Genomic DNA, 24,883 nt, shown 5'->3' on the forward strand with positions numbered 1-24,883 from the left:
GTAGGCTTAGATTAAAACCAATTGGGATACGTTCAGATTGCCTGTTTGTAGTGAAGACTCTCAGGAGCAGTGGCGTGCACTTCATAGATGCAAAACAGCACTGTATACCTTAAGGACTCAATACAAATCTATGTTGGACCACAGAATAAATAGTTGGACCAGGAAATTTCTAATTTCTCCTTACAGTGAATATCCTAGTTAAAAACCTTAAGCACGCCACTGCTCATTAGTAGCTTGTTTAAATGATCATTCACATTTTTCTACATTTGACTTCGTTTTAATTATAGCATTTCATATGTTTACTGAAAGCAATACTTATTCTAAAGGAAAGGAAAATTTGTAAAATTGAAAACCATTTATAACATACATAGTGTATTTTGATAAAACTACAATAAATTATTTTCATAGTAGGTAGTAATTATATTAATTACTATAGTATATAGTATACTATATAGGTAGGTACTAATTACGTAATAATCTGTACATATTTACAATTTGAATCTAACACAAGTATCACAGTTTCGTAAAATAATCATAATTATAATAATCTACTAATTTACAATATTTCTAAATTAAAATTTCAAGAAATCAAATAAAATTTGTAACCCCTGTCCCTACCTAAAAATCTATAAGTTGATCTTCAAAATTTTCAGATATTAAGCTTCGTTGAAATTTCGTTTGAAAAATCTGTAAAAGAAAAATAATTTACGTTTTTCAATCTAAAAATATTACTTACTTATATTTGGTTAATATTGTGTGTACATACTTAGAAGATTATGATACTTTACGATTTAAAAACTAAAACAGAACTAGGTAGATCTTTTTAACACGACTTAGTCCTAAGACCTAAGACTTTGACGGCCTCCGTGGCGCAGTGGTGTGCGCGGTGGATTTACAAGACGGCGGTCCTGGGTTCGATCCTCGGTTGGGCCGATTGAGGTTTTCTTAATTGGCCAGGTCTGGCTGGTGGGAGGCTTCGGTCGTGGCTAGTTACCACTCTACCGACAAAGACTTACCGCCAAGCGATTTAGCGTTCCTGTACGATGTCGTGTAGAAACCGAAAGGAGTGTGGGTTTCATCCTACTTCTAACAAGTTAGCCCGCTTCCATCTTAGATTGCATCATCACAAGACCCTCCAACTTATAATACCTGTACCTGTAGTAGCTGTAGTACTAACCCTATGTGTAAGTAGGTACGCCTTATGTGCAACAAGGGAGAATCAAAACCTAGACCTCTTAGATTTATCCGGCTTTTTTAACTGAGCTGTAATGGTTACTACAGCAGCTTCATAATTTATTGAGAATCAAGCTGTAGTAACCATTATCGACTGTGGAAAATCATTTGGATCAGAAAAGTAAGTACCAAGGTAGGTAGTACCTAAGTTGCTGCAGACCTAGTATATTCGTGGAGATAACTTGTTATTCTAGCCCACTCCAGTCAAGTTTCGCTTTATTCAACTTGACAACGTCTCCCCATTGACTAGTACAGTTACGCGAGCAACCAATAAGCTATTGGCGACAAACAGATCCTTTAGCCGCTTATAATAAGAAGTTCACACTGAAGTTTAAAGCCACGGTTAAGGGACTCAAAACAAACCATAGACGACTCCCGCAACTGACTATTATCGTACTCACGACTTATACAGGCTTTTCGCTATTTACACAGCGTCTTACCGGAACGGTAATTCGCTAAGTGGCATGTATTTGCCGGTGGCTATGGCCTAACCTATTACTAGATCCAAACAATTTAGAAATTATAAAAATATTCAGAACTTTAGCCTGATCGAATATCGAATCCAGGACTTCTCGTTTAAAAAGTAACTCCCAATTGTATCCACGCTACATTAGGCGGACATTACATTTCAACGTATAGATTATGTAGTGAATGCGATAGTTGGCCACCTAGCAGTAGGTTTTAATTAGGGTAGAATATAAAATTTGTGTAATTTGGATAATTCCTTCTCCAGTACATTTCTGCATCTACGAAACGAAATTTTAATGGAGATAGATTATAACCTGGATTTCTTTAACCTAACCTTTTGTCCCGGAAAAAATAAATAACATACTTATTTTACGCGGGTAACACCGCGGGGCGCAGTTAGTGTTTAATATGTGTTTGTGTAAGAGATCCAATATGAAAAAAGCCGTATAAAGTCGGAGACTACATACAGTTTTAAAAATAATAATCAAGTGTAAATGCTCCTTAAAATGACGACTTAACAACCTGTGATAGATAGACAGGTCATTGTCATTTTATAAAAGCTGAAATGTCAGCCCATACTCTACTCTACTATTACTCCATGCAAGTATGGTAGACAACAAATGGCAGGTTGGATCATTGTGGCTATAAGAGATAGTAGGTTTAAAAATTTCAGTGCCTGTGACCTAGTTACACATCAAATCTCTTTCTACAAACGCTGCGAAAATTAAAAAAACGGCCAAATGCGTGTCGGGCCACGCGCAGTGTAGGGTTCCGTAGATTAAATTAGCACTAAACTGTTACATATTGCACAAACATACCGATAACGATATGGAATAGACAATGAAAATTCATCCTCACTATGAATGTACGAAAGGAACCCCAAAACAATTTGTTTTTTTTTTCAGATTTCCGAACCAAATTTCAGATTTCTAGTTTTAATAGACTCTGAGCTAGCTGTCCTACCGACAACTTTATCGTTTTAATTAATAACGGAATTAGTATGCAACTTTCGATTTCCAACTACGTTTTTTAAGTTGGTCGACTATTACTCTATAAATAGCAATTTCTACTTAGTTGTGCACACGCACCCACGCCACGCACATTGTACCGTTACGTACATAAAGCGCTAAATCCGTTATGTAATGCACAACAGTATCGATAACGATTTACGATAAGTACCCCACACCATGGGATAGACGATAAAAATTTCATCCTCACTTTGCATCTAGGGAAGGAACTCCAATTTTTTTTTTAATTTTCTTTTTACCACTTTATAGACGTAATTAAATCACTATACCATCTTTCTAGTTTTAACAGAGTCTGAGTTATTTTCATGCTATTTACATGTAGGGAAGGTACCCTAATTTAAATTTTAATGTTCATACTCGTGCTACATTAGAGCTTTCTTAGTAGTAACAGTCTCTGCGCTAAGCCGCGGACGGACGGACGGACAGACAGACATGGCGAAACTATAAGGGTTCCTTGTGGATTACGGAACCCTAAAAATGTATAGGAATGGCAATGATAGGTTGATCACGTGAACATAACGTTACTGTATCAGCCGATAGACGTCCACTGCTGGACATAGGCCTCTAGCATGGACCTCCAAGTACAAAGGCCTCGAGCAGCCGAATTTAATTGTATGTCTTAATTAATTTCAATATGTATTTTGTATATTAATGAGTAACAAAGATTGAGTGTATGGACCTTACCTTCTACCTCCCAAAACTATACTAACTACATATTTACTTAGCTATACTGAGGAGAAACAGTTTCTATAAAATGACAAAAGTCTGACCATCACAGGCGCTGAATTAGGTAGGTAAAGGTACTCGCTTACCGATTCAATTTCCCTCCAGTCGGTGTTTCAGCTGATAACTTTAACGTTTTCCCGTAAAACTTTGAATTCACCCACGCCACGATACTAACATTTATTCCACTATACACAGTCTAATTTAGGCGTAATATATTATGCCTATACAGTTCCTTATAACTAGATTATCTTCGCGACTTCTCTTCTTAACCCATGTACCTGTAAAGAAAAATAATATTTGAAAACATATTTTTAAAAACAACAACATGTAGATAAACTGTTTATCAACGTAGCACCAACCCCCCTTGCCAAGTGGCACGGCGATTCTCTTTCTACGATCGCTAACGCTAGGAAAACTAGAAAGATGTATAAGAGTGACATTTGCTATCGACAGGTCATGTAATCAAGATCTGTCATTCCCAAACAATTCGATCACATAACGCTGAAATTAGTGCTCGAATTCAAATGAAACTTGGTACGATTTGAGATAATACGTGTAAGGTCCTAAAATACACAAAAATTAAATCAGACGGGGGTGAAACAGGGGTTGAAAGTTAGTATGGATTTTTCAAGTTACATTATTAAAAATCGGTATGTGTACCATCAAAAATATTCTAAAAATAATGGTCATAAAATGCCTTTAGTCACAAAAATTAAATCAGACGGGGGTGAAACAGGGGTATAAAGTTTGTATGGAAAGTCCTTAATGGTTCAAGTTACATTATTAAAAATTGGTATGTGTACAATCAAAAATATTCTAATAATAACAGGAGTCGGACCACCACCACCTCAGTGATCTCTGAGTGAATTCGAACCCCGCCCGTTGAACGTCTTGCCCACTCCTTTTCCGACTTTACCGACTGGGGAACGGGAATATTAGTCAAATTTAAAAGATATGGTAATTATTATTTTAAAAAAATCTTTAAATTGCAATTGCTGCTTAGCTGCGATAGGCTACTGGCTAGTAGTAGTAGGCCTACTACTACTACTACTAGCTTTACTTCTATGTTTGTGCTGCAACAATAGGTGTCTAACAAAAATAACATACGCGTCAAATTGAAAACTTTGAAGTCGGTTAATAAAATGAGTAAAATTGGTAACATTAAGCATTTTAAATCATGTATTTTAAATACTTTTGTTTATCTTGCCCTTTTAGTTGAATCAAATTTATTCAGCGGTTTTATTACCTTTTTGTTGGATTACGTTTATTAAACGGTTTTGTTTAGGTTGCCCTGTTTGTTAGGTCAAATGTAATGGTTGTAGATTCTCCTTCTTGTTTACAGATTGATCTGATATTTGGTACACAGCTTTAGCTCTGGCAGATTATAAATGGCAAATTACATATTTTTTCACAATTCTCTCAAAATGGGTATCAAATTAAAGAAGTTGACTAGTAAACTAAATCTAATATGTAGGGGAACCTGTTGTACCTTGAGCCACTTAGATTTATTAAATGTTCGCACTATTTTTTGTCTCTTTGTCTTTAACATAGTGCACTTTGACATGACTGATCAACATGAAGTTAGTTGCAGGCAGCCATCGCATCGAGTTTGCATGGGAGATCAGTTTAACGTTTTCGTCGCAAAGAAGTAAGTTATTTAATATTTTTCATTTCTTTTATTACTTCTGTTATTTTCTATATATTTTTTTAAAACCATTTGATTCAAACAAGTACTTTAGCCAAGTTTAGAATGTAGTATGCTTAATTGAGTTAATCATAATCTTCATACTTACATGTGCGAATAAACATAAAAGGGTAGGGGTGTTGTACCTTGACCATACTAAAGCAGTTGTACCTTGGTCATATGGTTAAGGTACATACATTCGAATGTGATCTTTTTAATTTTGTTTATGAATGCTCATATTTATTATTTTGTTGTTATTTATACAGGTAAAATGCCTCGTAGCAAAAACAACATAAAAGAAATCCTATTTCTAAAACTAATTAAAGAAAAACAATTCTCATTAAGAGGGGCTGCTAAACAGTTTAACTTGTCAAGATCTACTTTAAAGAGGCATTATGAAGACTGCTTCAAGACTGGTAAAGATGCGAGCGACCTTCATGATAATTTAGCCGCTTTATGGTTAGAAAAGGAAAAAATAAAAACTATTTCCAAGAGGGAATATTACTCAGTCCTTGAAATGAATAGATACTCGGAGGTTATTGATTAATTAAGATACGTTTAGTCCATATAATAATCATTACAAAGAGAATAAAGACTTGTTGCTAATGTGATTAAAATGTTTAAGTTAGGTGTTACGAAAAATACTGATTTTATTGATATATATTCTATTAATTGATATGTCATAGATATTAGATAAGCTTATAAATATATTAAGAGACCTTTAAATAATAAAAATGTGGTATTTGTCGAGAAATATGGATTTTATTTGATGAGTTCTAACTATGACCAAGGTACAACATAGGCGGTCCAAGGTACATCACCACTGTTGTACCTTGGTCCACATTCCAAACTTTTTTAGTATATGTAAAACCTGTAAAAATGGTGATCTATGCTTTTGTATAATTTATATTATATACCACATTAGTTCGTCTAACAGCTGAAATTTGTTTCATCGCAATAGCTATAACCGATTTTTTTTTAAAAATCGTTAACTGAAAAAGTGACCAAGGTACAACAGTCTCCCTTACACGATAAAAAAAACAAATCCAATATAGCTGCTAACCGTATTTGTTGAGATATTTTATAGAATTATGTATTGAGCAGTTAGTCTCGGCTAAGTTTTCTCATACTGAGAGGGGATATGGACCTATCACACAGTTCCAATGCGGGTAAGTTTAGAAAGATAATATTTATGAACTTCTTAACGATACTCGTATGTAAAAAATGTCATCCGGTGCCTACTGGTGGATATCATGCAGTAGATAGATGACATTTCTCAATTAATTTGATGTTTATTTTAATAGGTAGATAATAAAGACCAAAATAGTGAATTGGTCAACTGGACCAATGACTTAACATGTTCTCCGAGGCCAACTTCTCTTACTTAAACCAAGCTTTTCTCAACACTGGGCTGAAAAAAAAAGCTAAAAGTCTCTCAGAAGTGGGCTCATAACTTCATAGTTATATAAATACTCAGGACTTGAACCCAGGATTTCGTGATCCAAAGCCATGGTAAACTACTGGACCAACGAGGCAGAGTGAGGTAGTACTTCCTTTTTTTATTTCAAGTGGTTCCATAACCAACATGCACAAATCTGATGATCTGGAGAAATCTAGGGAATTCCTCAAATACAGCGTACTAAAATTTAAAATTTAGTGTTTTTTAGTAACTTGCGCATTTGCTTATGGAAATCATTATTTAGTGAAGTCGAAATGATGAGTAAGACCTTCAATTATTTTAAATTGTGTTCAATTTTCGCTTTTTAGTGGATATGTGATTTACAATAAACTACCATCCGTTATAAAAGAAGCTAAATCTTTGTTTATTTTCAAAAATAAATTGAAATTTTACTTATTGAATAACATGACATTGTTACACATGTGAGTCGCATCCAGTGACATCTAATCTTTGTTTTATTAAAACTAGTCGCGTATTCTACGTAACAAGCATGTAATTTTGTAACTAAACGCATTTGTAACAATTATTTATTTATTTGTATTTATAAATGAAATCTAATTAGATGTGTACACTCGTAAATAATTATCTTACTTTAGTTATTGTATTTGTATTTCTCCTAGAAGCGAATTTAATGTAATTATTTTGAGAAAATGAAGATCTTAAACCTTGTTGTCAAAAGTATTTATTTTCAAGTTATCTTCGCTATAATAGGTACATTGACTTGTTGATTGAAATGATTCATTAAATTTCTGTACCTACATTATGTATAATCGATACTGAAGCCTAATACAGGTATATTTTTTATTTTTTGTCTGTCTGTCCGTTTTTCTGTCTGTCTATTCATGTTTTTGTTGACCGGGGATCACACCGAAACTACTAAGTTAATTCAAATGAAACTTGGCACGATTTCAGATCATAATACGAGGTAGGCTATAGGATAATTTTTGTCGCGAAAATAAATCAAAAGAGGGTAAAATAGGGGTTGATAGTTTGTATGGAAAGTACTTCATTACCCCTAAAGGGTTAAAAAGGAATTAGTGGTATATTTATTTTAAATAAAACATGCAAAATATAAATAGAAGGGGGTGAAATATGGGTTAAAAGTGTACATCGATTTTTCGTGGTCAAAGTCGCGGGCGTGCGCTAGTGTAAAAACACATTACTTTTATATTCATTAGTATTGGCAGACTTCACATATGTAGATAGGTAATTGACAAAATTCTCAGGTATGCAAGTTTCCTCACGATGTTTTTCCTTCACCGTTTGAGACACGTGAAAAATTATTTAATTTCTTAAAATGTACATGAACTAACTGAAAAGATAGAGGTGCATGCCCCTGATCAGATTCCAACCTACGCCCTCCGAATCGAAGGCAGAGGTCATATCCACTGGGCTACCACTTCTCGTCGTCACGCCTTTAGTCAGCGTGGTGGACTATGGCCTTACCCCTCTAAATCTGAGATGCACATGCTCAACATTTAGCCGAATACGGTTGTCAATGATGATTCATTATAGGTACCATTTTATTTAATATGGATAATATAGGTACCATTTTATTTAATATGGATAATATAGGTACCATTTTATTTAATATGGGTAACTTGAAAAATGGCTGATTTATATTTTGTATAGGTACCTATACATCATAATATTTTAAATTTATTTCAAGATTTATGCATCACCTATTCAGAAATAAATCATAATGTAAGATGAAGGACTTTCCTACAAACTTTCATAGTTTCGTGGTTTAGGCTTGAAAGCGTAACAAACAAAAAAACTCAGTTCACATTTATATTCGTATTATAATACCAGCGGGCGCCCGCGACTTCGTCCGCCTGAAAGTCGATGTAAACTTTCAACTACCCTACCCTACCTCTACCCTACCCTACCTCTACCCTATCCTAGACTACCCTACCCCTACTCTACCCTAACGCTACCCTACCCCTACCCTAACGCTACCCTACACCTACCCTACCTTTTCCCCTACCCATACCCTACCCCTACCCCTACCTCTACCCCTACCCTACCATTAAAGCTACACACGCGACGGAAACTTAAAAAATGGAGTATCTAACTTCTCCCGTTTTCCCAACATTTCCCTTCACTGCTTTGCTCCTATTGATCATAGCGTGATGAAAAGTATACTATTACCTACCTAGGAGTATGATGAACAATTGTACAAAGTTTCGTTAAAATCCGTCTAATAGTTTTTGTTTCTATAACGAACATACAGACAGGCGGACAGACAAAAATTTTACTGATTGCATTTTTGGCATCAGTATCGATCTCTAATCAGTTCCTGATAGTTATATTGGAAGAATATTGCATGTACAGAATTGACCTCTCTACAGATTTATTATAAGTATAGATTAGCTCAGAATAGGGAAGTTGACTCATATCAAATTTAATATAAACAATATTAATTTCGTGTAGTAGGTACATGGATTATGGGTTCGAAATATATTATCTATATCAATTAATAAAAGGATTTCTTAAAAAACTCAACTTAAATGTCACGTATTTTTTCATATTTTCCAAACATCAAAAACGCTGCCGTCCATTTTGTGACGTCACTAACACACTTGATGTACTAAAAGTCGAACTAAATTGTTAACTATATTTTTGTCAAACGATCCTTTTGTATGGGATTTATTAAAGTGACATCATAACAGTTGAAATATAATGTCATGGCCGACAGGCGTTTTGGCTCGTATTATTAAAAATATATTTAAGAACTAAAATTTTCATGTATTTACATCTCAAGAAAATATGAAAATATTCAGTGTAGTAGTACGATAATGAACAATTTAAGACCATCTAAAAAACAACAACATGGCAACTAGCCTATTAAGGTACAGGGATAGATATTGTTATAGATAGTTAAATAGTTTAGTGATCATTTTATGTTCCTAGTGGTCGATGTACCTATAGGTCTGATCTAAAAGGTTGAGTTAATAAAGTCATGATAGTTTAGATTCACTCCTACAACTGATGTGATGACAAATCAATGATGGTGTGATCCCGTCGTTATTAATGCTGATGACATAGGTAGGTACCTATGTGTAAATTTTAAACATTAGTTTACTTAGGTACTTATGTTGTATGTAATCTATCAATTTAATGAAAATATCAATGATTCTATCAATAAAAAAAATCTCAAGCTTGACCTACCTATTTATGTTGAGAGAGACATTTGGGCATGTGACGTAGCAATAAATTCAATATGGCGGATTTCCAAGATGGCGTACTCGAGTAAATAAATACGAGTAGATAGGTCAATCAACTCATCATAATTTAAGCAAACATTAAGCACGAAACTTACCATTCATGAATTAAGCGTATAATGTGAAAATTGACTCGTGTCTCTCCACGTCCAGAGAGGCGGTAAACATGACTGCTGCAGTCCAGCTAGAAGCTCAGCGTGGTACCGCTGCGCCGCCAAGATGTACGGCGCTGGCGGCAGCGGCAGGGGACAGTGAGGGTGCTGGAGTGCCGGCTGGGGAGAGGGCGATCTCCGTGGTTCTGGTTCTAGTAATGCGTCTATCGTGAAAGCCCGGCGCGGTCTCGGACCTGCCGGCAGCATGGCCGCCGTGTCCGGCGCCTCGGGCTCTGGGCTCAGTCTAGGACACAGCGTGACGGCCGGCGCGTACATCCCGCCGGAGATGCTCGGCGCGGAGCTCGCCTGCCGCGCTAAGAAAGCTCTGTTGAAGCTCGCCAGCGCTTGTAGCTCCGCGTTTAAGCTATCCTTTTCACCTTTGTGCAACTTAAAGCGCTTTCTACGCCGCAGCAGCGACCCATTTTCAAACATGTCAAACGCTTGCGGATGCAACGTCCAGTAGGCTCCTTTGCCGGGTCTGTCGGGGCGACGGGGAACTTTCACGAAGCAATCGTTGAAGGAGAGATTGTGACGCAGCGAATTCTGCCACCGTTGTGTATTCCTCCGGTAATATGGGAAGCGATCCGTGATGAAGCGGTATATTTCCGACAGCGGGAGCATCCGTTCGGGCGAGCTCCAAATCGCCATCGCAGTCAGGGCTATGTAGGAGAAAGGCGGTTTCTGGTCTCCGTAGGACTCGCGCGTCGGCCGTGGCATCGCTCGGCACTTTCCCGGTCGTGAATGTCGTTTTTGTCACTGGGGTGATGATATTTCAGGCGACACGTCCCTCACTGGGTAGTCGGCGCCGAGCACTGGGCGAGCGAGCGCGGCCGAGCGGCCGGGCGGCGTCGAGCCGGGCCCGCCCCGCGCCGCGCGCACCAATCGCTCGCCGTACATTTTGTTTGTTGTTTTTGTCGGCTCCGGACCCGTTACAGAAGAATTCAAATTGTTATCACGTTTACATTATACGAAATTTATTCGACATCGACACTTGAGCTTGTTTCGAAATTGCAATGATTAAAGACGTGGGTACTTATTGATGTTGTGAGAGGCTGGAATCATTGGATAATCATTATTAATAGGCGTGGGCAGATGAGCTTTATTTATACTGAAAGTGCGGCGTGCTTAGGTGCAGCCATGATGATAGCGAGTAGGAGTGACAGAAGTATCCATTCGTTATCTCATTAATAAATAGTGTGTAGGCGCAGCTTTTATTGTACACAGACTTACAGCCTACCCATTTACTGACACGTAAATTGGTATGAGATTGAAAATCAATAGAATATCTACCAATAGAACAGCTTTTACAATTTATGGTATGAATGACAGGTGAGTTACACTAGCTAAAATTTTAATGAAAAAAATAATTTTGGTTGTAATAAAGGTAACTAAGATGGCAGCAGCTTCCTAAGCGAACACTTAATACGTCATATATATTTTGTTAATTGGTAGATATGTATAGGATGTTATTAGCTTCATTGGTCATATTGTGTACCTATTTTGTTAACTGTAGGTACTTCTTCAAATTTAAAAAAAAATTGTAACGTAAAATTATAAAAAAGTTGCAACGAATTATAAGTAACAAAGCATTATTTGCTGATTGTAGCTTATGACGTAATAGGTCTACTTTTGTAGAGAGGTAGGTGGGTAGATACGTACCTGTTGATATGTAATAAGTAGGTAGGTACCTACCTAAGAAAACAGTGAAAATCTTATAGGTTCGTAAATCTGTTTGTTTGTTTTTGAGTCTGACTCACACATAGGTTCTATAATAAGTACCTACTTACTACGAGTACGTACGTAAAATTTTTGTTGTACCTACCTACCTAGGTATCTACTTTACAATAAGTCTTCCATTTATTTGGAGCGGAAAAGGAAATAATTTTCGGATCTTAAAACAAGGCATATTTTTTAAAGATGGTTTAACTTTGAACGTAGTAAGGTGAGTGTGTGTGTGTAACAGTACCGGCCCGCACAAAATGTGCATAAAAATATATAATAAATTACCGCAAAACATTAAGAAAAAGGAAAACATTAATGAGTTTTTATTAACATTAAAAAACTTTTTGCTTGAAAAAGTATATTATAAAATCAATGATTTTTTGACCGAAAAACGATAAATCCGCCTCTCTACTTATCTTATCTTATGTTATGTTAAGTTAAGTTAAGTTTTACTTTGTAGTTACAACACCCTCACAGGGTTCCATTTGTAATAATTATGAAATTTTATTTATGACATGTGGAAATGTAACTTAAATGAATAAATAAATAAATAAATAAATAAATAAATGTAACTAGTGAAAACTATTCCTACACGTAAACCGTTTCAGAAAATTATTGCTTACCTACTCGTAGCAACCACTCAGCGGAATAATAATAATTTATAAACTTAGCATAAAAAAAAACAACTTTTATCTGCTGGTAGGAATCGGCCGTGGTTAGTTACTACCCTACCGGCAAAGACGTACCGCCAAGCGATGTAGCGTTCCGGTACGAAGCGACGTAGAAACCGTCAGAGTTATGGGTAGAATAAAGTATCTTTTCCAAGCATGCCCGCTTCGTCGCCGCGTCACTTAACATGTAGTGAGATCTCGCATTCAAGGGCTAACTTATCAATAAAAATAAAACAAAACAAACGCGTCCCTATAACAACAAATTATAGCTCGGTACTATACCAAACCATTACACTCGAGTTCACTGTTTACGATGCTCTTCGCGTAGCCGGAGATAGAAATAAATGGCATAAATAACATCCTAAGGACAAAGATCAGAGATAGAGGTGGTCACGACCTTCACACATGAAGATTACGAATCACGGAGGAAGACTATACCAAAGCCAAACCGTGTTCCGAAAATACCTATAAATATACCTAGCATATCTAGTGCAGTTAACGAATACATAAAGCAAGCATAAGTTTAAATCATGTATTTTTCTGTTACTCGTATTTGAAATCAATTTACTATGCTATTTATATAGTAAATAATAATTAATAAATAGACTTCAATAACACTTACGTAGCAGGGGACTGGTAAGCGAAAGAAAACATCATAATATTTTCTATGAACTGATCAATTTACAGGCAGTGCCAATGGTACAACTAATGAGTAGACAATCAATAAAAAACCTGTTTTCCTACCCTTAGGGTTAGAATAGTTTTTCCAAATTTATATGGGATCAAAGTAGGTATATCAAACCAACAATTTATTTCAAAAAACATCAAAATCGAAGTTGTCTCTGAGGATTTAGAGGTAAAATGCTCTATTGATTGGACTAACCGCACAAAAGTGATACCTACGTTAAATAGATGCTCCATAGCTAATGAATCAATAGAAACGTCGCTCGCAGTGATGGTACGAGTAAACACGGGGGCGGCGTGACACGCGCGGTTTGACGCGAACAAGTGAACTACTCCCCATGCGTCTGACGAGGCTGATTTGTTCGGAACAATTGCTTATTATTTTTGTTTAGTGACAAGTTAGCTCAAAATTCAAAATTCATTTATTTCAAGTAGGCTCAGTTTACAAGCAGTTTTGAAACGTCAGTTGACTATTGGTAAAGATTCTACCACGGATTCGGAAGGCAGGTTCTGCTGAGAAAAACCGGCAAGAAACTCGAAAGTTGCTTTTTTCTTAAAAAAAAAAACATACAGTACCTTTTTTAATTTACAATTAATAACAACATTACAATTTCTTATAAGTAGTTTTACTTAATGTGTGTATAGGTGGAAGCTGATCTAATGGCTTCCAAGCACCTTTATCATTATGGAACTCATCAACAGTAACCTATACTTGTAGATGTATCTTACACATACTTCATATAATATAGAATATTCATTTCTTCTAAAAAATATTTTCCCATATATTTCCCTCTAAACGTAGGCGTTTACAGATTCGCATCGTAGGTACGTCTCGAATGCATCGCATCAAACGGATTTTAGTATTCTTTAGTTTTTATGTAAGTCATACATGTGCGTCCATTGATCCGCATCGTACGCATCGCATCGAATGGAATTTATCTACATTAAAATCAATAATCCGTTTGAATTGCACGATTAATTGATACGTAGGTATTATGCTGACGCAGTCTAAGATGGGAACAAGCTAACTTGAAATGGATTAAAAAAATTTCCAACTGGGGAAAAATTTCTTTTAGAGAAAACTTGACTTGTATATGTCGGATTTTTCCACAAAACTTAAGTTAGAGGTTAATTATTTTGTATGCAGCTGTCAAGCAGCTTTGCTGTGTTCCGGTTTGCAGAGCATGGTTGCCGGTGGAGTTCGGTACAGATTTATTGAAACTTAAAACCTGCGACTGGGGTTGATGGATACAGAGCGGCACTTATTGGGATTTTTTTTGCATGCCTTGCTTAGGGTTGCACTGTTTATCGATGGTTTGCTCATAGCATCCGTTAGGCTATCTATTGGTCTGTCAATTATTACTATAAAAAATACTCCCTCGGTGACCACTAACTTGACATTCTTCACCTATATTGAGAGTAGGTATTATACAGGTTTATTGCACACATTCGAGTACCTACAGTCTACACCTACCGCTGTCTGATATCTGATGAGGCGTCACGATTATTGGCGCAGTAAGTAGCATTGTGATGTAGCTTTGCGGTAGAATGGTAACTCGTCATAAACAAAACTTACTCAACCGGACTCGATCGGACCTGAAAACAGTTAGAAAATATAAAATCCCAAGTGGAATCGAGCTGGGAATATCAACTTAGCTTATTTTACGTTGAAAATTCATAAATAGCGATTAAAATATGCAGATATACCCCAACACAATATTTACGTAACAAAAGAAGCAAAACATTAGAGTCGCACTAATAATAATAGCTCAGAAAAATGCGTTATTAAAAACTTATAAGGGTGACAAATGTGTTTTGTACGAGACGTAACTGATTTTCACGGTTACATTCAATTCTAATTTGTAATAGGGACATTTGAGGCAACACATGTACATATTTATTTTTAAAATGTGCCTACCCATTCATTCTCTACGAAATTTCATATTATGTCCTTTTAAATCAGCCCTATTTTTATATGTGACTACGTTTTGCACCACACAATTACGCCTGCATTGTGCTTCTTTCGCTACGCAGACACTTTGTATAATACGCGTTTCACGATTTTAAACATTTAAAAAAGTATATAACGAAGGGAGTTCCGTTTTGTTATAATACTCTTTCATTAAATTTCAAACAAGTAAAAAAGTGTACGTTTCATAAAACGACCGCAAAAGCAAGCAAATATAAATGCAGGACTTCAATTCACCATCTACAAAACTATAGTATGCGCGTTATCATCTGAGTCGTCCGGTCATAAAAGTCAAAAAAGATAGGAATGTGCAGCGCGCCTACCTGCGCACCCTAATTATCGATAAACGGCTACCTGCGCACGTGCTAATGATGAGTCAATAATGATTTGGACGATTCTGATTGGTCGGTTTCTAATGTAATTGCATTGCGTATTTTTTTTGCTATAAATGTGTTTACTGCAATTAAATAAATACATTCATGTGTTACTCGTTGCGCACTATGGATACTTTATTTTCTAACGTTGATCTGAAGAAATTACATGGCGATATTAGCCCTCAAGCTCGAACACTGATTCACAACGTATTCCTGTTTCTCAATGAATTGAAAAGTGATCCGAATAAAGTGGCTTCTCTAAATTTCAACAAACCACGTGAAATGGCCGCATTTGTTTGTGGTGTGAGCAGAGCGACAGTGGACCGAATCAAGACGGAAGTATCACAATCAGGCAGTACCTGTATACCAAGAACAAATTTTAAGAAACCACAAACCGTCACTAATATTGACGATTTTGATAAAAGTGTGTTGAAGCGAACTGTAGCTTCATTTTATGAGAATGGAGAGTATCCATCCGTGGCGAAAATTTTAGAAAAATTCCGTGAACAATTACCCGATTTTAAATGCGGCAACACTTCAATGAGAATACTACTGAAGGAGGTTGGGTTCCAGTATAAGAAAAATAGCGAAGGACGTAAATATTTAATGGAAAGAACTGATATTGTTTGTGCTAGAATGGACTTTTTAAGGAAATTGGATTTACTTAGAAGAACTAACGATCAGCGACCACGTTTCTATCTAGACGAAACATGGATTAATCAAAACCATGCAAGAAAGAGGATGTGGCTTGGAAGCAACGATGAAGGAGGTTTCAAGAATCAGCCTGTGGGAAAAGGCCAAAGATTAATAGTTTGCCATGCGGGTTCTGCAAGGACTGGCTTCGTTCCAGATGCGAAGCTAATATTTAAAGCGGTGAAATCAAAGGATGCTGATTACCACACAGAAATGGATGGCGAAACATATATGGCATGGTTTTCCGAATTCCTGAATCTACTTGAAGAGCCCTCAGTTATAATTGTCGATAACGCAAGCTATCATTCGATACAGTTGGAAAAGATACCCACAAGAAACACGAGGAAAGCTGAAATTCAAGAATGGTTGACAAAGAAAAAGATTCCATATTCCAGCAACGAAATTATTGAAGAATTAATAAGAAAAGTAAAAGCCAGTAACCCGCAGAAGGTCTACGCTTTAGACCATCTGGCAAATGAACGAGGTCATGAAGTAATAAGGCTCCCTCCATATCACTGTCAATATAACCCAATAGAATTAATTTGGGCACAAGTAAAGGGAGAAGTTGCGAAGAATAATAATACCTTCAAGATAGCAGATGTCGAAAATCACCTCCACCGAGCCATAGAAAATGTCACACGAGAAGACTGGGCCAAATGTGTTAGGCATGCCGAAGAACTTCAAAACAAAGATTTACAAAAAGCTCTAATTAGAGATCACGCGCCGCTTATAATAAATTTGGCAGAAGACGAAGATTCTGATGATGAAGACTCAGATGAAGATTAATTTTATTTAGTTAATAATTATATAATATGAAATATGTATTATATTAAATCAAATATTGTTAATTTTTTTAATTTTGTGAACAAGATACGATAATAAACTTTACTTATCGATAATATGTCTTTCATTGTTACACCCTTCACTAGACGGCTCCATAAGACCCATAAGTGCAAGCGAGATAGATATAGAGAAATGATTTATGGCCCTAAGACTCAGTTGTTAACGCGCGTACTATAGATAGAAGTATCCACCATATTATGTAGAACTCACTTACCAAACAATATAAGTTACAATATAAGTAAAACTTAGTAGGTAGGTTGATGACACGTAAAATGATTTTTTTTTTTTTACAAGTTAGCCCTTGACTACAATCTCACCTGATGGTAAGTGATGATGCAATTTAAGATGGAATCGGGCTAACTTGTTAGGAGGAGGATGAAATCCACACCCCTTTCGGTTTCTACACGACGTCGCACCGGAACGCTAAATCGCTTGGCGGTACGTCTTTGTCGATAGGGTGGTAACTAACCACGGCCAAAGCCTCCCACCAGCCAGACCTGGACCAATAAGGAAAACGTCAATCGGTCTAGCCGGGGATCGAACCTCCGTCTTGTAAGTCCACTGCGCATACCACTACGCTACGGAGGCCGTCAAAACTTAAAGCCCAAAACTTAACTTACTTAAGTTAAGTTAAGTTAAGCTTAAAGTTATTTTAGTCCTTACTCAAGCGGGATATTAAACTGACGAGTCATAAAAAGTTATCACAACCACTAAAAAGATGAACCTAGCTAGGCAATTTCCTCAAAAGAAGCCATTCGTAGCTGCAATCATAGCACCTCGCATAATGACTCCTTTGAATCCGCCGCCACCGCTAAAGCACCACCGCCTTGTTATTAAAGTGTGAATTCTACAAATTGTTCACAAATATTTGCGTCTACCTGTTGTTTTTGTACCACTTGTTATATTTGCCGTGACTGAATCAAGGACTGACGTCGTAAAAGCTGCCCGATTAGCCGCGGTGGATTAAAACCATCTACTAGATATCTCCGACTAATAGATTTACAATGGGAACGAAATCTAAATTATATTTTGGTGGTTTAATCCAAAGCTTATTTTTCTTTTCTTAATGGCTTTGCATATCTAATGTGATTTAATGCGTTTTTATTTATTTTTATCGAAATTCTATAAATAGATTCATAGCAGTAAATAATAACTACCCACACACTAATTTGGCTTGTAATAAAACCAAATAAGTATAGGTAGGTAGTACCTATGGCTAAAGCATAAAATGTATTATGTAGGTAGGTACGTATCTATACGTTACGTATTTACTAGCAGACGCCCGTGACTTCGTCTGCCGAAATCCGTTCTTGGCGAATCTCTACTACCTATAAACTACCTCCCTGCCAAATTTCATTTTTGTACGGCAAGCAATTTTTGAAAGTTCGTGTAATGAGTGACCTTTCGCATTTATATTTTATGATTGACATTATTGAAATGCATTTTAATAAATTTTAAGTCCTTATAATAAACAAATTTTTACTTTTTTCTAAACTAATCTTTTGATATCCTCCTTCCATCCTTAAATGCATGTATCTACATAATATAGGAACCTGTCTATATTTTCGCCTCTTGGTTAATTTTAGTTAGGTATATAGGTACATTTAGAACATCAGAAAGTAATTGAAAATGAAGAAAATCTTCTAAATAAAAGATTCATAGGTAGTAGCCGCGCCACCAAGTTGGTGGGCACGGCTTTGTCAATGCCACAGTTATTGATACCTACTTTTATATTTTAACGTAGATAGTTGCCTGCTATAGCCGTTATCCCGATTGTCCATTATACGATTTACGGGTTCTTTCTAATACTTACATAATGTCCTTTTTATTGAGTGTAAATAATTGAGTTTGTATCGAAGCCGCATCTGCTCGCTTGAGTTTTAACACTCCTTCGGATTTCCCACTTAACTTTAATACTGCCATAAAATTTTACGTTTACGTTCGCGACAGACGAAATTGATGCTTACAAATCGTTATTAAAATTGAAAATTGGTTGATTGCACGCCTTGTGTATTACTATCAAAGGATTTAAGAGAATGTCAGTCTGCGTTTCGGAGGGTTAGAAAATTATTGAGTTCTTATGTTTAGCACATTAAGGTCCAGTTTAGGTTGTTTCTACTCAGTCATATTATTTCATCTTATCTCTCAAGTTGATTATTACAATATTTGTTGTTGGACATTATTTATTTGACCAGTCAACTGTGCCGCCGAGGTCGGCATCGTGTGATAGTTGGTGGCATAGATTTCATTACTTTTAACAACTTCAAATTATCCATTTTACATTATGTAAATCTTTTAAGATGGATCATATTACAAATTACGTTTGTAGATATTTAAATCGGCCTACTGTTTTAAGAATAAAAATCATTATTCTTAATTTCTTGTATTCAGTTCTTTCAGTATGATTATTTGAACCCTTTTCCAAAGGTACAATTGACCATAAACAATGAATTACTAACGTGATATATTACTTGTATCAGGAGGATTCTTTGAGGATAGGACTCAAAACAACATTAGCTAATAAACATTGTAGGTTCTATACTTTTTCTACTTTACACGTTAGCTCAAAGTGTCAGTTTGTTCGTTCAGTAAATTTATTGCCATGTCCGAAGAATTACCTGTCTTCCGGGAATAGACTAACTATAGTCAAGCTAAGCTTCTAGTAAAATATACCTAAGTTATGCCCTAAAACGTACGTTTTGATTCGTCAAAAGGAAATTAAATTACATATATAAACTCTATACAGCGTGTTATCCGATCGCCCGCAGCAACGGTGGTTATTTTTCATATTAATGCACAATTTGTTACCCCTGACTCCACGCAACACATGGCACCGCTCGCGGCGATGCGCTTTTAAGTGAACACCAGTAAATTAAATTAACTACAAAGTTCAAGCCGATAAGGTAAAAGGTTGTTAGATTAAAAAACCTCTCACATAAATATTTTTCGTAAACCTTTTTCGCAGTGTTGAGTAATTATACTATTGTTTAATAATTATAAAATAAATGAATGTTAAAATTGTGTAAAACTACTAGCGGACGACGGGTTTCCGTTCGCGTAATATTCTGTGTTTCAAACAGAAACTATAAATTTTTCCGGGATAAAATGTAGGTATAATAGTAGTGTTAATCCACGATTAAATTATCTCCTTTTCAAATACTTAATAGTCAAATCGGTTCAGTAGGTCGGTACGTATCTGTGAGGTGAAGGAGTACCACTGACATACACAAGCTTTGCCTATAGAATACGTGTAGGTACATACTTAGTAAGTATTACTTACCTAATAATGCCTAATATTAGTAACGAAGCTATTATTATTAGGTAATTGTACGTGAACAAAGCTTTAGGCAATTCATGACTCAATTGCCTAAAGCTTCGTTCGCGTTAATGTGCCTAGATTTTGCTCGTTAGTTTATTTATTTTGTAGTTACATTTTTTATCTATTGATCATAATAAGTTTGATTTGTTTTGTGGATCTATGTTTATTAAAGGTAATGAAATAAGTTAAGAAAAATCTGCATCTATTTAGCCATATATATTGTAAATACGTTACTTTATAAGTAAAAAAAGGTGCAAATTAACTTACCTATTTCTTTGAGATTTTATAAAATGGGAATTGTAAAATCTCTTAGAATGTATCTCTAGTGGATATAAGAATTAACTAATGGATTATATCAACCCAATGTTTAAATGATAGCAAACACCAAACATACTCGTATGAACGAATGACAAGCAATAACGGTAGTGGAGCGGGTATAGCGGGTAGTAGGTACCAGTAGGTACCAGCAGGGCGGTAGTAATAATGGCCGGATCCGCTTACTACAATCGTATAAACTGCTCGCTATCTTGATCTCGAGATGGTTGCATTATGCCTCACAAAAGTGCGATAATCTCCTAAAAGGTGTTCGTTGTGTTATAGATAATTAATATTTGGAGCCGACGCGGCGTCCCGCAGGGCAGCGCCTCGGCCCCGCTTTGTAGAAGGCCGACGCTCGCAGCATTTGTCATGTTAGCGCTCACCAAAGGTGTGAATGACTTTTTTCTAACCATTATTAATGACAATGATAGAAAATATTGTTTTTTGTTACAACACTGTTGATTGTTGTCAATTAGTTTTTTGTTGCGCCGCGAGCGTGGCCGATCGATTTTGATTTGAATTCAATGTTTGGATTAAAATATAGCGGGGTTAATTAAAGCTTTTGATGCGATGAGTGTTGGTGCTGTGTGTTGATTAAGCCAGCACCTGAAGCAACGTAGCTGGGAAAACTATTATAATTAAAAATGTGTAGCGGTTGATTAATTACGTTAGGAGTTAAGGACTCTCAAGGAAAATCTCTTTGCATGGGAATACATTTTTTAATACGTATAACAAACACTTCAAAGAACGAAAGACTGACATTAACAAGTTAGGTATTTTAAACGTTTTTGAAATACATATCGTTTAGATGTTTTTTCATTTAATGGTTTTTTCAGTTTTATGATCCTCCATGATGTAATAAGGCAGTCAAGGAATCTTTGAAATTGAGAAATTGCCTCAATCCCATCATCATCTAAAGCCTATTTCGTGGCCTGTATTGTGTGTCACTTTTTTAAGACGCGAGGGGGAAACCCAACTTCGGGTTGCTACTCTTGGATGAAATAAAAATTCAATAATAAGATATTTCGTTTAACTCAAACTTCTTGATGAAACAGTAGGTATAAGCTAAATATACCTATACATCTGTTAATAATGAATAATCCAAAGTAGGTATAGGCTACTTATTCTCATTTGAATTAGCCAAAGTATTTCTCATTATAGAGACTTTGCGTGTACTGCGCCATTAAGAGGCACGTGCGAAGAATTCAAAGATTAATTTCCATCCATTTATTGTTCGTTTCAGAAGTGTTGTTCCAATGTTATTCTTAAGAGAGCTACTTGTTTTGTTACTTAAAAAATGAGCCGAATCACGGAGCCGGGGAAAGCTCTCAATCCCGCCCCCGAGAACAATGAATATTAAGTACCTAACTCTTAGCTACAATGTCTATCCATTTTATTTTTCACCCGCCATAAAAAGGACGGGAAAGAATGCTTTCATTTGAAATTTAAATATTTCTAGAAAATAAAGGGCTTTTGGATATTTTCTTTGTAGAAATACTGGTAGGTATATGCGCCATACACGTTGTATGGCGCATATCAAATATTACTTCGAAATTACCTGCAAAGATTATTATTTATGGGTGAACAGAAACTTCCCATTATATGTAAGTACATAAAATGGCTCTAAATACTAGAAGCAGTACAATAAGTACTACTAATTCTAATTTCAAGAGCTATGGTTTTTCTTGAATGTGCTTTTATAACCGTCTTTGGTTACAGATAATGTTGATAAGTACAGGTAGATAACTATTAACTGTGCTTAGATTCTACTTGTAATAAACGACAACAGACGTACCTATATATAAACATCAGATATACTTTAGGTAAGTAAAAATTGTTTTCTTTTTTACCTTCCCACTGAACAATGTTTTCCAAGGAAACACGAACTGCCTTTTTATATCTCTGAAAAATCTATACTAATATAATAAAGCTGAAGAGTTTGTTTGTTTGATTGAACGCGCTAATCTCTGGAACTACTGGTCTGATTTGAAAAATTCTTTCAGTGTTAGATAGCCCATTTATCGAGGAAGGCTATAGGCTATATATTATCCCTGTATTCCTACGGGAACGGGAACCACGCGGGTGAAACCGCGCTTCGTCAGCTAGTATTTTATAAAACTGTTTCTAAAAACCCCAAATCAAATCGCATTAATAGATTGTAAGGATGTCGGGGATATACCGCCATACATACACATAGATACGTACGGATAAAAAAAAAACATCATTTGAAATCCATTTATAACAATGTGCACATAAGAAGTCATGTTTAAGCTTTCGGCTTAACAACTTATTTGTTTATCCGATTATCGTCTTTGTACATCCTACTGCTAGCCACTCACCATCCGGTAAGCCCCCATGCCACCCAATACTCACAACAATAAACTCACATGCCTGCAGCGCTAACCGCTTGACATCCGATAAAACTGATCGTGTGTTGGTCACGATTTGCATGACATCGTCATATTGCGACCAAGACACGATCAGATTAGAGTTTATTGGATGGTGAGACGCTAGCATACCATAAATATCTAACTTACCTATACTCCATTGCACCTACGTATACCTATGTAACCATTGGGTACTTTCAATATACCCATAATAAATGATATTACGTAAAATACATAGTAGAATGTTGTAATACAATAAATCAAGGTGGCATCCTGCGATTATTTTTCGTTTATTACTAAAACAATGGCCATTATGCCCGTAATGGATTCTTTGTACCATCGCCGTAAACTATAGCTTCCGGCGAATGTGGGTCAATTTCTGTTGTTCAGCCCCGTCTAATAGAGCAAGATTGATTATTTGTATTTAATAAATGGATTTACAAATATGTACTAGCTTTTGCCTGTGATTTCGTCCGTAAGCAATTCCGTATTAAAGGTGTTTGGTGCCAAAAATTAAAAAATATACCTACCAACAAGGTATGTATGTACTACAATAAAGAGCCAGGGCGTTAGCATTTGTAGAAAGAGAATCGCCGTGCCACATGGCTACAGACCCAGGTCTCCCTCGTTATAGGAGAGAGGTTATAGAGCATAGACCCACCACGCTACTCTAATGCGGGTTGGCGGGATGCTATAAACTTGTAGAGATAGATGAAGATGAATCATTTCAGAGTATAAAACTCTTACAGGACACGTCGATTTGAGGCTGACGTTTAGACATCACAATCTGGACGATTCTGGTTATCGGCAAAAATTAAGTATTTCATAGGATTATCAGCCTGAAATATTGAAGCCAAAAAGCTAAATGGACATTAGTTTCCTTGTATGCTGTATACTCGTACAATAATACTATAAGAAAGGTTGTTCGCCCATTCTGCTTATGCAGTTACCTACCTATATATACGAGTATATGGTGCAACGTACTCTGTACCAGTGTACCGACTGGTAAATCTATGGGTACAACCTATCCGATTTTGTGAATATACCTATATCATTAGTATAAAATGAAGTCGCTTCGTTTAGATCTTTTCAAACGTTCAACAGATTTTAATACAGTTTTCAGCAAAGATATAATTATTCAAGAGGAAGGTTTAAGTATTTGTTTAAAAGGTATATAGGTATAGTATAGAAAATATATCAATAGATTCAAAAAGCAAAGGCACAGCGGCTAGCGGGCAGTACGTTGTGACCCGGCTGGCGTGGGCGTGGGTAGTGTTATAAAGATATCCTGTAGTAATATTAGTATGTACGTAGCACCCGTGCGAAGCCGGGACGGGTCGCTAGTGAGAAATAAATATATATGGGTAAAGTGCATAGTTTTTTTTTTTTATTCTATACAAGTTATCCCTTGACTACAATCTCACCTGATGGTAAGTGATGATGTAGTCTTAGATGGAAGCGGGCTTACTTGTTAGGAGGAGGATGAAAATCCACACCCCTTTCGGTTTCTACACGGCATCGTACCGGAACGCTAAATCGCTTGGCGGTACGTCTTTATCGGTAGGGTGGTAACTAGCCACGGCCGAAGCCTCCCACCAGCCAGACCTGGACCAATTAAGAAAATCTCAATCTGCCCAGCCGGGGATCGAACCCAGGACCTCCGTTTTGTAAATCCACCGCGCATACCACTGCGCCACGGAGGCCGTAGTGGCAGTGAACAATGGGACCCGTTGCGGTGACCGCGGCCGATGCGGGCGCTTGTCACTTTACGGTCAATTACGGCCAGCGCTGTTACCGCCGCCGTACTTAGCAAACATTGTTACGTGATTTCTTTATACAATGCAAAACTCCATAATTTTTTTTATTTATTTATTTGTATACTTTTTGCAGAAAAGAAAAACGACCAAGAAAAACTAGTAGAAAACAAAG

At 36.3% G+C, this 24,883-nt stretch overlaps 1 protein-coding gene across 1 annotated transcript; it reads right to left on the reverse strand.

Annotated features, from left to right (window-relative positions):
- Positions 1 to 355: 355 nt before the first annotated feature.
- On the reverse strand, positions 356 to 10,794 carry LOC112053828 (fork head domain-containing protein FD4-like). Its single transcript, XM_024093390.2, has 3 exons — positions 9,921 to 10,794; positions 3,542 to 3,733; positions 356 to 687 (listed from the first exon to the last, which is right to left on the reverse strand). Exon 1 carries the CDS (start codon positions 10,689 to 10,691, stop codon positions 9,924 to 9,926), a length of 768 nt encoding a protein of 255 aa, XP_023949158.1. The 5' UTR covers positions 10,692 to 10,794; the 3' UTR covers positions 356 to 687; positions 3,542 to 3,733; positions 9,921 to 9,923.
- Between the last annotated feature and the right edge of the window lie 14,089 nt (positions 10,795 to 24,883).

This window comes from Bicyclus anynana, chromosome 1 (assembly GCF_947172395.1).
Source record: "Bicyclus anynana chromosome 1, ilBicAnyn1.1, whole genome shotgun sequence".
Lineage (NCBI taxonomy): Eukaryota > Metazoa > Arthropoda > Insecta > Lepidoptera > Nymphalidae > Bicyclus > Bicyclus anynana.

What these genes read in the sequence shown, in the direction of transcription:
- LOC112053828 (XM_024093390.2), bottom strand. Translation starts at nt 10,691, where the DNA reads ATGCCACGGCCGACGCGCGAGTCCTACGGAGACCAGAAACCGCCTTTC.